General features: G+C 37.7%; 1 protein-coding gene across 3 annotated transcripts in view; it reads left to right on the top strand.

Annotated features, from left to right (window-relative positions):
• The window catches only part of clmpb (CXADR like membrane protein b), an 88,789-nt gene extending 76,878 nt beyond the window's left edge, over positions 1-11,911 (top strand). For 2 of the 3 annotated variants that reach the window (XM_079874305.1, XM_079874304.1), the window contains exons 5-7: positions 786-908; positions 5,120-5,261; positions 6,880-11,664. In XM_079874305.1, the coding sequence (XP_079730431.1) occupies positions 786-908; positions 5,120-5,261; positions 6,880-7,219 (605 nt within the window). In that variant the 3' untranslated portion in view covers positions 7,220-11,664. Of the gene's footprint in view, positions 1-785; positions 909-5,119; positions 5,262-6,879 lie in introns of all 3 variants that reach the window. The other variant, XR_013821528.1, reaches the window with a different exon arrangement.
• The last annotated feature ends 1,558 nt before the right edge of the window (positions 11,912-13,469 follow it).

Raw genomic sequence — 13,469 nt, 5'->3', positions numbered from 1 at the left:
TCTGAATGAAATGGATTTGAAAAGAAAATAATGTCGGGTGTGGACTTGAGCATCAGTTGTAGATTGGATGGAGGCAGATCTGAATGGGCGGCCAATTGTAGGAAAGGTTTAAGTGGATTAAATGATTGGAGAAGTCCAGCATGAGAATTTTTCACTGGAAGATTTTGATAAAAAATGACAAGGTCAAAAAAACAAATGCATGGATGAATCATTCACTATATTTTTTTCTTTTATAACATTTTCTTTTATTAATCTAATCTTTTGATGTATCTGTTATACTGTATGTGGCAAAAATAAATGTTACAATTAATAGACTTATAATAAAGAAGATGATAATACTGAATTTAATCCAAGAAGTCTGTTACAATTGTCCGTTTTTGTCTTAGTGGACATAGTGTACAACATTATAATTATGTAAAGTAAAATCAAGTAATAAAGTTAAATAATTCAGTCTTACAGTTTTTTGTGTTTTTTTACTTGTGTTAAAGATAAAATACGAAATATTGTCTAAATAGACATTTTTTAACATTATATTATATTATATTATATTAAATTATAGTATATTATAGTATAATATATTCAAAATGTTCACATTCCTTTTTCTAAACAGAGAGAGGACATTATTTGCTGTTCATGTACTGAATAATTGTCATATACTCTGGCTGTGTAACTGAAGAAATTTACAATGTGCAATTGCCAACACGTCTACCTAATTACCTGATGGACTGTAGTTGTACCTCAGCTTATATATGTACAGGTATATAAGTATGTTTTCCTGTTTTCAGATCTGAAGAACCCAGAGATCGTGACCTTGAGGAACCTGACGCAGGACAGCTCCGGGGTCTACAAGTGCACCGCCAGCAACGATGTAGGAGAGGAGAACTGTATCATCGAGGTCACAATGCAATGTGAGTTCTGCTCTGAGGTCAGCCTGTGCCCTGGGTGTAATTAGTGCGGATATTATGATACTCTGATCTCGGTTCAGTCGGTGGTGAGGCTTTTAGCTGGAGCTACAGCCTCAGTGTGATGGATGGAGGCTGTTTCCACACTGCAGAGAGCTTGTATTAGTTTATTATGGGCATCATGGGTATGGCACCATTGCTTTTATTGTTTTGACTCATGCAGTTTAAATCAGTGTTTCCCAACTTTTTTTTTTTTTTGGCCACGGCACAATTTTGATAAGTAAAAAATTCAGCACACCACTATATTAAAATATAATGAAATTTTACAAACATGCATTGCTTCAAATGGCATATAAATCTAGATATTAGGCTATATTAAAATTACAAAGACCTCTTACAGTATATGTCAAAAGATTAAGGCAAAGTTGATTTCTCATGTCATGAACACTTTAATATTTATAATATAATATTTTTTTAATAATATACTGTCAAATAAAATACTATTATCATTGGTATGACACCATTGTTTCCATTTTTTGACAGATTAAATATTGGCTAGGTTTATTTATTTAGTTTGTTAGTTAGTTAATATTACTATCTTAAAAAATACATTATTTTTTCACACACACACACACACACACACACACACACACACTCATATGTTTGTTTCAATGTATTAGTAAAGGCAGTAAAGGCATTGGATGCTTCCATTGATTTTATCAGATTAATTATATTTTCTATCACCTAACCCATCCCCTACCCCTAAACCCAGCCATCTCAAAAATGTGCAAAACACTAGATTTTAATTAAAAAGACATGTTTTGGACAATTTATGAGCCTCTTTTATTAATGTGGATCAGTGAAAAGTCCTCACTATTCGGTTGTCATAATATTTCACTATGTAAGTAAGGGCATTTGGCCCTCACAAGTATAGCCAAACCTGCCCTCTCTTTCTCTCTCTCTCTCTCTCTCTCTCTCTCTCTTACTGAGCACTGGGAACTATAGAAAGCCAGAGTGTGGCCATTTGTCATTGGTCTTGCTCAAATAGCCATCCTTCAGTGTTTGTGTGTAATGGTTTTGGAAGAAGCAGAAGAATTTAATGTTCACCAGAGGAGAAGATGGAGAGAGTTATATAAACTCTTGACAACTGTCCTGCACTTAGGCCTTGTGCAAGTCTTTCACAACACAGGGAATAAAATGTGAAAGAGTCGTTTTACAGTTGTGGCTGGCAATGTTTAATTTGGGTCTGACTTATTCAGTTTTACTCGCAAGATATCTCATGAGAACACTAATATCTCATGAGAACAGCGGGATTTCTTTAAGACTGCAAGGGAAGCTTGGCTTCCCCTATAATGTCAAAAAATGAATGGTCAAATATGTACTGTTGTGTTAACATTTTATTGACTAAAAATGCGTTAGAAAACGTTCATCTCAAAGACGAGTTCGTTCAGAATCAGTTATATCACATATAGCAGGTCGGCTGACTCAATTTCCTTCTCATACATTCCCGTAGTGTCACAGTGCATTTCCCTGTTGAAGCCCAGCGTCCATTGACTTCAATGGGGCTGCTTTGAATAGTTTTTTTCAGTGCTTCGAAACTAGACGGTCATTGGAAAAATGCTGCGATTATGTCCCGCTCAGCGTCTCTGGGAGTGAATGCAATAAAAAGTCTCTGAAGCTGTTCGAGCTCAGTCCCATCGTGAATTTTTCAAGGGTAGTCGAAGGACAAATTGCAGCAACCTATTTCTTGGTATTTGCTAGACAATTTTCATAATACATTTCACACAATTATACATTTATACCTTTATTATATTATTACTTATTATATTTTTTATATTATTATTAGTAATAATTAAAAAATAATTATTAAAATAATAAAAAATATATATTATTAGTAGTAGTATTATTATACTTTATTATATTATTATTTATACCTTTATTATATTATTACATTTATACAATTATATTTAACTCTGCTGGCCATTGAGAGGACACTGGTTAAGTCACTGGAAAAGACGCCTAGATGGTACGACAGGGTCACAGAGCATTTTTTTGAAAAGGAGCGTAGAATTTACGTATAAATAAATGGACAATTTTTATGATGTAGGCCGAAAATGAGCTTCCCCTCTTTGAAAGACCAGCAGCCGCCACTGCATGAGAACACTAATAAAGTATAACTACCATATGGGCTCCCCTGCTAATATAATGTTTAAACAATGAACAAATCAAAAGCTCTTTGTCAAACAAAAATACGTGGTGCACTTAGTATTTATTTATGTTGTGCTGGCTAATATGGCAGTCACCTTAGACTGAAACACTGACACCCAGTGGCATGAATGGAGTGGCAAATCATGCAAAAGAGAAAGTTTTCAGGTACCAATGGCATTGTAGAAATGTGCTATTAGTAGTCAGACATGATTCATTTGTTAACTGAGCAAAATAACCAATTATAGGAGGGTTGCTGAGATAAAGGTACTAATATTTGGCTGGTCAATGTCACAGCAGTTGTTGCAGCAGGATCTATGTGCAGCAGTCTTTTATTAATCCAAAATTCAAAAAATAACACAAAAACTCAGGATTCCCATAAATGTCAGATACCAAAAAGCAGGAGCGGAACAGCCAACAAATGTAGATAATAACAGACTACTGGAAACACAAACTGAGGGCTGTAAATACACCAAAGAAACACTAGGGGCTAAATAGTTAACAAGACACAGGTGAGACACATGAGGGCAAATCAAAAACTATGGCAACAGAAGGGCATCAACAAAGAAACTAAACACAAAGACTGGGTCATTCACTATTCCCAACATTACTCCACTAATATGGTTCACTTGAGGGATTGAATGAAAACGAGTGAGTGAATTCGGACACTGAGTGCACCGGAAGGGCTGCCACTTTTGCATAGTTTGTATTTGCTGTTTAATAATTATTTGAAACTTGGCAAACTGGCAGCTCCAGTAGTGATGAAAAGATTTATCTTGAACTCTGTTGTGGAAACTAGAATGTATAAACTTTTTAATTATAAATAAAAAGTTATATATAATAACTTGATAATCAATTAAAACGGAATTTATACCTGTACGATATTACGCTGTAGCCACATTGGACCAGCGGTTTGGAAAATGGATGATTCAGCTGTGGGCGCCATCTCCTGGTCTGACATGGGAATTAATTTGGTGCGTGACTCTATTCTCTAGACCAGGGGTGCCCAACCCTGCTCCTGCCGATCGACTGTCCTGCACAGTTCATCTCCAACCCTAATCAAACACACCTGCCTTTAATTTCCAAGTGATCCTGAAGACCTGTATTGGTTGCTTTGATTAGGGTTGGAGTTGAACTGTGCAGGACAGTCGATCGGCAGGAGCAGGGTTGAGCACCCCTGCTCTAGATTTTGAGCGTACATCTGTTGTACAGTTGTTATTGTGGTGCATTGTGGGATTCAATGAGTGCACTCGATAACGTCTACTATGGTTTCGGACACCACTACAAGCTGCCCCCTCAAATAGTGCCCTATTTAAGTGTAGGGTGATTTAGGACACAGCCAAAGTCCAACTGAAGCAATATTATTAAGTTATTAAGTGCTAATAACTTATGTAATTTTCTTGGTTAATTACAATATTTGTTTGTACAGCATTGCATGTCAAACATATTATTTGCTCCTTACTTTCAGATACAGATATTGGTCTACAAAAAATGTATATCCATGTGCAATGGTGTAACAATGTAAATGTAATATGTGATAGGTTTAGAATATAACGATTGCTCATTTTATGTTGTAGCAAATCATTTTATTGTTGATGTACATGTTGAGGGCTGTATGGATTTTATTTCATTATTATTTTCATTTTATTATAAATTTAAACTGGGACACAAGTCATTTTACCACAGTTTAGAAGTCGAATGATTCTCTGCTTTGCATCATGCCTATAAACACCCCTTTACCAGGGTAAAATTCAATGTATGTATATGTAAATGTTACATATTTGAAAAAGAAAAAAAATAATTTTCCACTCAAATTGTTTTCCTGATAGTATAATTTGTAATGATGATTTTTTTTTTTTTCTACTAATTTGAAACATTTTCACTGGTGTCCTCAGGCTTTTGCACCCTACTCTAAATAATTTTAGAATTCTTGTCATCATATGAATGAGGAAAATGCAATATGATTTAATGACGTGTGACAATATGACAAAAATGTCCTTCTATGTGTTTAGATGTGCGAGGCATTGGTGTGGTGGCTGGCGCTGTGGTTGGCGTTTCATTCGGCGTTCTGCTCCTCATTCTCATCATCTGGCTGGTCTTCCGCAAGAAGGAGAAGAAGAAATATGAGGAGGAGGAGACACCTAATGAGATCAGGTGAGATCTCAGTATTGACTGTGTTTGTATAGTTCCACTTTCACTCTTAATATTACCTATTTGAGTACGTTTAGGTTGGAACATACACTTCATATTGTCTTCAGGTCAATCTTTATAATACATCAGACAGCTGTTACTGTATTTAGGCCTATAGTGACAGAACTTTACTCTTTCTGCTCGCATGAATAATGCAGCCACAAACCACGGCTGTATCTCTGAATTATGCACACATAAACAAACATAAGCTCTACATGGGGACCGTTCTTGTGCTCATTCACACGTCATGATCTCTCGCTATGTTCAGTTTTGGAGTAGTATCCCAGTTTAACAAGTTTAGCACATTTACCCCTGATTTCACAGACAAGACTTAAAGGTGCATTGTGTAATATTTAGGAGGATCTGTAAACAGAAATGCAATATAATATGCATAACTATGTTTTCCTTACATAATAAACCATAAATAAAGACCTTACATAATAAACCATTATGTTTTTATTACCTTAGAATGAGCCATTTCTATCTACATACAGTACACCGCGGGTCCCCTTCCATTGAAATAGCCATTTTGTGCCACCGTGTTTCTACAGTGGCCCTAAACGGACAAACTACTACAGAGCGCGCTTCGTCACTATATTTTTCTTCGTGCAAAGAAGCTAGCTAAAGTCAGCGAATAAAACACTGGCACAATGATGAACAAGTAACAATAATATTCGCAATAACATATCGTTTTACTGAATAATAAAGTAAACATAATTTCTTAATTTATCTTTGTAAAGAAACCTCATTGCTTAACTGGCGCCTCTCTGCTGTCTCAGACGATGACATCACTTCCTGTAGGCCACCGTACCTTCTGTTGGTTGCAATTTGCAACCTCACCACTAGATGCGCTAAAAATCACACACTGCACCTTTAAGATAGTCCCAGACTAAAAATGCATGTTTGAGCTGTTTTAACTGAAAGAACTTGCATTGACATACAGTATCTTAAAAAATGTCTCTAGACGCACACCAGATTTTTTTAAGGCACGTTTATAAAAGCTACTTAAATGTCTTCATTGAACTAAGGCCTAATCCTGTCTTAATCTAAGCCCTGTCTGTAAAACCAGGCCTTAGTTTTGTAATACTGGAGGTTATCTTGTAGTAAGGACGTTCCCTGCAAACATTAATTACTGATGTCTACAACCTGCCAGGATTGTCATGATACCAAAGGTATCTAGTTGATTCAATACAGCTGACATGTCTTTTATCAATTCCATTATAAAAAAAAACGAATAACTAATATGCTATTGAACTCCCTTCTTTATTTAAAAATATGATATAATAAATATATAAATAGAGTAAATAGTGCTTAAAGCTTTTCTGTCTATCAGGAGGATAAAATATCTCAAAAATATTCAAAAATGTAAAATAAAATGTAAATGTAAAACACTAATAATGATCCTATATAAAGACAAGCTTTTTTTAAATATTTAATTATTTTACATTTATTTATAATTATTTAAAATGGCAGCACGTTTAGGCGCAGCTGCTGCTCCAGGTTCAGACTACAATGGTTATACTTGAGCTTTATTTTTTTAATTTCTATTTTAATATTGACTATTTTTTCATTACTTTTGTAGAGAGGATGCAGAAGCTCCAAAAGCCAAGCTGGTGAAGCCCAACTCCCTCTCCTCGTCCCGTTCCGGCAGCTCCCGCTCCGGTGCTTCCTCTACACAGTCCATGGTGCACAACAGCGCTCTCCGAAGCCAACGTCCCCGGCCACCCGCGGTCGCCGCTCTCAAGGAGAACGGACAGCCCCACGGCTTCCCCCAGTCTCCCCCGGCCTACACGCAGGTCGTGCCCAAAACCCCAGAACCCCCTACCACCCCGAAGTTCAGACCCCCAAATCCTCCGGTGGGCATGGCCATCCCGGCGGGAGTCATGGTCCCAGCTCAAAGCAAGGCCTTTCAGACAGTGTAGAGAGTAAAGGAAACACAGCCTGGTGCAGGCCTCTGTACAAGACACCCACAGTGACTCTTCCAAAAGTTGCAAATACGATTGGAAAAAAACCTATAAAATAAAAACATAATTAAAGGATGTACGTAAAAATAAAGTCATATATCACAAATCTAAAAAGTTGAATGCATATTTACAAGGGAAAATACAAAGTGCTTGCCCCCTACTGAAGTATTAAAAGAAAACAAGACAGAAACTGAAGAACAAGAATGTTTTATTCTCATTCTTTGGTTCTCTCTGCTTCTTTTGATCTCATGGTACAGTCTGACCCTTTTTTCACTTTATTTGTTTCCCTTTTTGAACTCTTGAAGGCAGTGGGGTGGAAAGATTTCCCCAAGTGCAGTTTATTTATTTATTGAATCAGAGAGGTCAAAGGACCATGGGCAGGCTGGGATGATGAAACACGATGGGGAGGGGAAGGTCCAGCGACTGCCCATATGAAGAGAAATGGAGGATATTACCCGAGAACCTGTTGTTCCTGTTTATAGTGATGGGGGCGGCTCTGGGAATACGAACTGTCCATCTCATTTGCAAAGTTCTCATTCATTTTCTTTCCAGAATGCAATGCACACATTGACTGTGGCCCAGACTTCAAAATCAAAGGCAATTGTAATAATACCTTAACAATCTATTAACAAGAAGAAAACTTGAAGTGATTGGAAAACATGACCCCTCGATGGAAATTCCAGTGGATGACAGCATGTCATTGATGTAGTGGCATAGAGAGACTTCAATGGTTCAGTTAACGCAGAACACACTCTGGGGTCAATTCCCTAAATGGGTGCGCTATACCTTAATGTGCTATATTTCACAAAAACCACCCGCTGTCCAGTTTAACTGTATTTAAATGGTCGTTGTCATTCGTTGTTTTTTTTCCGCAAACCCAAAAACAAAAGTAAATTAGTCTGATTATTGGACCTTTTCACCAAAAATCTATGCTACTGTGTTTGCCTGCCACAAAGTTTTGCTATTACTGCCTACAGCAAGTAGACGGTATAAGAAATGTATAGGAGATTTTGTCTAAGCAAATTTTCTTACAAATGACACCAAATGATGATTAAATTACGGAAAAGAGTATTTTATCCCAAAGTATCATGCAGTCGGGCGTACTTGAATCACCATTTCAGGTGCCTAGAGTTGCTGTATGTACATTCCCAGTTAGGTACGCCAGATTGCAGTGGTCTGCTGTATCTTTCACAACCTACCACTCAGAACTGATCTGCGTAATTACAGCGTGCAAATATTATGTGATTTGCATAACTTGATTAGTGAATTGGGTGTTAAAACAACGTGGGTGCAATTGATTCTGTGTGTCAAATAGGTGTACGTGATTTCACCAAGTAGAACATGTTCCTGGATCTACATCCTTGTTGATGTTGGAACAACATTCCAATCAGCCAATCAGATTTGGTGGAAGTTTACAGTTTATGTCAAGTTTAGGCTTACAACCAGGGTTAGGGCCTTCTACACCATACTTATACCTAAAATCAGAGGGAAATGATAGGTGAACAAGTTATGGGTATGGTTGGGGTAGGGTTAGGATTATGTTTTTGGACAGGAATGTTGTTCCAGGATCAACAAAATTGTTGATCCAGCAACACATCTTACTTGGCAAAATCATGATGTTGATCCTGGACCAACATTCCAATCAATCAGATTTGAGGGACAATTTTGTAGTTTGTCAAGTTTAGGCTTACAACCAGGGTTAGGTGCTTCTACATCAGTGTTATTCACTCATCATTTCCCTTTGAATTAGAGATAATTTATGGGTAGGGTTAGGTTTAGGGGTAGAGATATGGTTAGGACAAAAATTCTAAACAGGAATGTTGTTCCAGGATTATTGTTAGGGTTAGGGTTTGGTTCCTGTTGATCCAGGAACATGTCTTACTTGGCAAAATCATGGTGACTAAGTACCACATGTTCCTGGATCAACATCTTTGTTGATCCTGGAACAACTTTCCAATCAACCAGTCAGATTTGAGGGACAAGTTTATAGTTTATGTCAAGTTTAGGCTTAGAACCAGGGTGAGGTGCTTCAACATCAGAGTTATTCAGGGAAAAGTTATGGGTAGGGTTAGGTTTAGGGGTAGGGATAGGGTAAGGACTACATTTTGGGACCGGAATGTTATTCCAGGATCAACAAAATATGTTGATCCAGGAGCATGTCTTACTTGGCAAAATCATGGTGACCATGTCAACTACACTGCACTGTTACACGCTGATATGAATTTTTGCATCTGTGTATATACATGGAGTGTAAGTACCTGACAGAAAGTCTGCAGTCTGGTTTCAGATGTCATCCTCACCGCTTCAAGGACAATTTCAGTTTGTATTACATACTGACCGCTGTATATTCGATACAGCTGTAATTCCAATGATACTGAAACCAAAATCTGTCACGAATACTATGAATGTGTATAAATCAATGATAGTTTTGGTTTTTATTTATTTTTTCTTTCTTTTCTAGAATACCCAGTGGTACTATATAATAGCATTTGAGGCACAAGTAACTTTTTACTATAATCTCACAGTACTGTGGACTTCAAGTAAATGAAAGGGAATGCCATAACAGGGAGTTATGTACAGAGTGTGTGTGAAATTCGTGTGTGTGATGGTGTAAGCGCATTTGCGGTACTCTCCTTCTAGTTCGTGTATGCACCATGGTACCGTCCGAGGAATCTCCTAGGACCTTCTAACAACAGGCTATCTCGAGATGGCTGCCTTTTTGTGCCAGCCGTCCCACGGCTTCCTCCGCCAAGCGCTGTCAAACCCCTCTCCATTAGCGGTGTTGTCTAAGCCCCTGGGAAGACCTTGCCTGGTTCATTTGTGAAATTTGAAATGGACAAGTTGCCTGTTTTGTGTGCCTTCACAGAGAATTCTTCCCCTGAGATTGCTTTTGTCCTTCGCAATGTACCAGACAAAAAAAAAAGGAAGCCATGTGTAAAACGGCTCTAGTCAGTGGAGGAAGAGCATTCTGGCACAAAGAGGCAGTCCAAACGCACACGAATAACGTACACTCTGTAGTCATGATGCTGTTTTATATTGTACATACAGATAGATATACGCACACAATATTCTTTAAGTTATCTGTTGAAGATTGGGGTTATAGGTCATAATAAAGATGTAGATGAGGTATTATGCATTTTCAGAGAGTAATAATTGGTCATTGTAGCCCCTGACCCGCTAAGCTCCCTTTAATAAGTAAAATCATTTCCTTCTTAATGGCTACTTGTATATCTGCCATTGATGGAATATATCTAAGACAGGTAAAGCCATAAGACGTGAGCGAGCATACAACACAATTACCCAACACTCCGTCCTCATACGCCCGTGTCAATGTTCTCGGGTTTTCACCAGTGTATGTGCCAAGCAGAATAACCTTCGTCATTCTTAATGGGCTGCAGTTGCATTTGAGTCTGTAATGTAGCCGAGTGCTGCCTATGCCAATTCACCGCCTTCCTGTTACCTTCCCCAAACAATTGTGTTTGATACACACCTAAACACTTCTACCCAAGTGTACACAGTCTAACACGACCTCATAAATAGAGGCGCACTCGAGACGTGCTCTCCAGAGCCACATTCTCCACAAGGCGGTGTAGGCGGTGTTGCTGGATGAACTGTTGTCAGTAAGTGTGATGGATGGGCTGTCATGCAGTGTGAGGAGTGAATGATGGGAATTGGAAGGAAAACACATGCAGAGTTCTGTGGGTCCAAACCCTACAGAGGCTCTGCACTACCCTTTCCTTCAAACAGAGGCCAAGACGAAACCCATCCAATTTAGGCCTTCACAATATGGAGGTTTTTGTAGGCAGTAACTCTCCTTGTCTAAAATATTTGCTCTGTTCCAAAACCTAGCGAGCTGCCTTGCTGTCTACTGCCTATATAGGTAGCTGGCTCAAACGTTATCATCTTAATAGAGTGCAACAGTGCCCTCACACTTTCAGCGGCCTTGGCTCTGGAAGTATTTTTCCCATGGGAAACAATGCTTCCCTGCCATTGACGGAATTTTACGGCTTTCCGTGTTTTCATGTTATACGGTAGGGGCGCTATTACTAAAAACTACAGAACCTTCTGATCTGGCAAAAAAGGAGCTGAAACAAGCGATAAAAGCATTGCTTATGCACATTGTAGTCTTTGAAAAAACACGATTTTCTTAGCTTTTTGGTCAAAATGTATTTTTTTTTTTAATTCAAGTGTTAATATATAAAAATGCATGAAGATGAAATAAACTGATCCGTATGCTTTCGAATCGCTCTCGCTGTACGTTGATGTTATACACCAATCGGTCTGTATAATCGGCCGCTTCAAGTCGAACACACCTTTTGTTTCTCTGACTGGTGGAGCTTTCTTTACAGAATCATGGGTAATGTAGTTTTTCAAGACATATTCCCCTGTTAAAGGTATCAATCAAAAAAGAAAAATCTGTCATCATTCACTTATCGTTCCAAACTGTATGACTTTCTTTCTTGTGTGGGACATAAAGGAACATATTTTGATTCATGTCAGAAACCAAATGCCTCGGTTCCCGTTGACTTCAATTGAATTGATAAAATAATAAAAACACAGCCGTTTCTCACAGAAAGTCATACAGTTTTGGAACAACATGAAAGTGAGTAAATGATGACAGAATTTGAATTTTTGGGTGAACTATCCCTTAAAAAAAAAAAGTTATCATTAAATTTAAATTTCCCTTTGGAGAAAATGAATGGGATTTTTACTTCCAGAACCCAACTGTTGCACTTTATTAAAATGCAACCTCACAAGACTCATGTGGAACAGTCTAGAGAGGTAACAAGTCATTTACAATGTTTTTATTTCAATAGAGTTTGGCGTTAGCATTATGCTAAGCTAAAAACACTATACTCTTTGTGTAAAAATAGATAGCACACACAAATAGTTTTTAATTAGAACTTTTTATCGATACATTTTTGGTATTAAATTAATTACTAATAGTCATTTTTCACTCTTTGTCTGCCATCTTGGATGGAATTTTTCACTCTGGTTCTTGCAATGCATCAAGGTGATTGCAATATAAGTATACATGAAATGCTGCCTTGCTGTCTACTGCCTACATAGGTAACGGGCCTTTAAAGCAGCATCCTAACTGAAACTGAAGCTCAGTTAGAAGTTAGATTTCAGTTATTAATCAATATATTTCTTATTGAAATGCATTATAAGGATTCAGGTGATGTTGCCTTAGAATTGGTCCAAAAAGGGTACCTTTGGAACAGCCTTAAATGCTTTAAAATGCTGCCTACATGGGCAGCTCTCTAGGTTTTGGAACAGAGCCATTGTTTTATGTTCTTTTTGGTCCTTTTTTTGATTTACAGCACCAAAACTAGCCAAGATCAGACCACTATATTACTGGGAAACCTGATGGAAATCTGTCTTCCAGCAGTTCCGTTCCTATGTTTTGGCACTTAAGGTTATTTTTATTCCTTTATGGGCCCTCCTGAGGGCCTCCTCTCCTCCCAACAAGAAGAACCGGTCTATTTCCTCAGACAATTAATCTTTAGTGGCTTTTATTTCAACACTGCTAAATGTGGTATTTAGAAACCATCTCAGAGCCGCCAATGCATTCTAGTGTTGCTCACATTGCATGAGGGCATTCAGTTTTGAATGGGAGCTCCGGCCAGGAAAACTGTCGAGGTCCATCTGTGAGGTGTTTTTGGACATACCACTCTTATTTAAAAGACGTACTTGACTATCTATGTAGCCTGATCATTGTTACCCAACATGGTTGTTATTAAAATAATGTTGGATGTCTAAAAAAGGCTCCTTCAACTCCTCTTAGAAACTGTAGCAGTATGTGTTACTATGAGGGGTGGAAAAAGGGAATTCTTTTCCATTGGAAAAGCAAAGGGATTGCATGTTATGGCCTACAGGTCAGATATTGGGAATGCTTTGCTTCTGTGTTCATACCTGTATTCGGCTGAATATGTAAGTGTAAATATGACCAACATCTTCTCTGTGAGTTTGTCTCCTTCCTTTCTTTCTTTCTTTCTTTCTTTCTTTCTTTCTTTCTTTCTTTCTTTCTTTCTTTCTTTCTTTCTTTCTTTCTTTCTTTCTTTCTTTCTTTCTTTCTTTCTTTTTTGTTCACTTTGCTTTTTTTTAACATATACTGTCCTTTCCTTTGTTATCTTGAGTGTTTTTTGTTATCATTTTATCGTTGTAAATGTGGGAACTTGGGCCTGTATTTGCCCGAGAGTCCCTG

The sequence above is a fragment of the Squalius cephalus genome (assembly GCF_949319135.1).
Source record: "Squalius cephalus genome assembly, chromosome: 6".
Taxonomy (NCBI): domain Eukaryota; kingdom Metazoa; phylum Chordata; class Actinopteri; order Cypriniformes; family Leuciscidae; genus Squalius; species Squalius cephalus.
The sequence above is the reverse complement of the archived record's forward strand: the minus strand, read 5'-3'. Positions and strand labels throughout refer to the sequence as shown.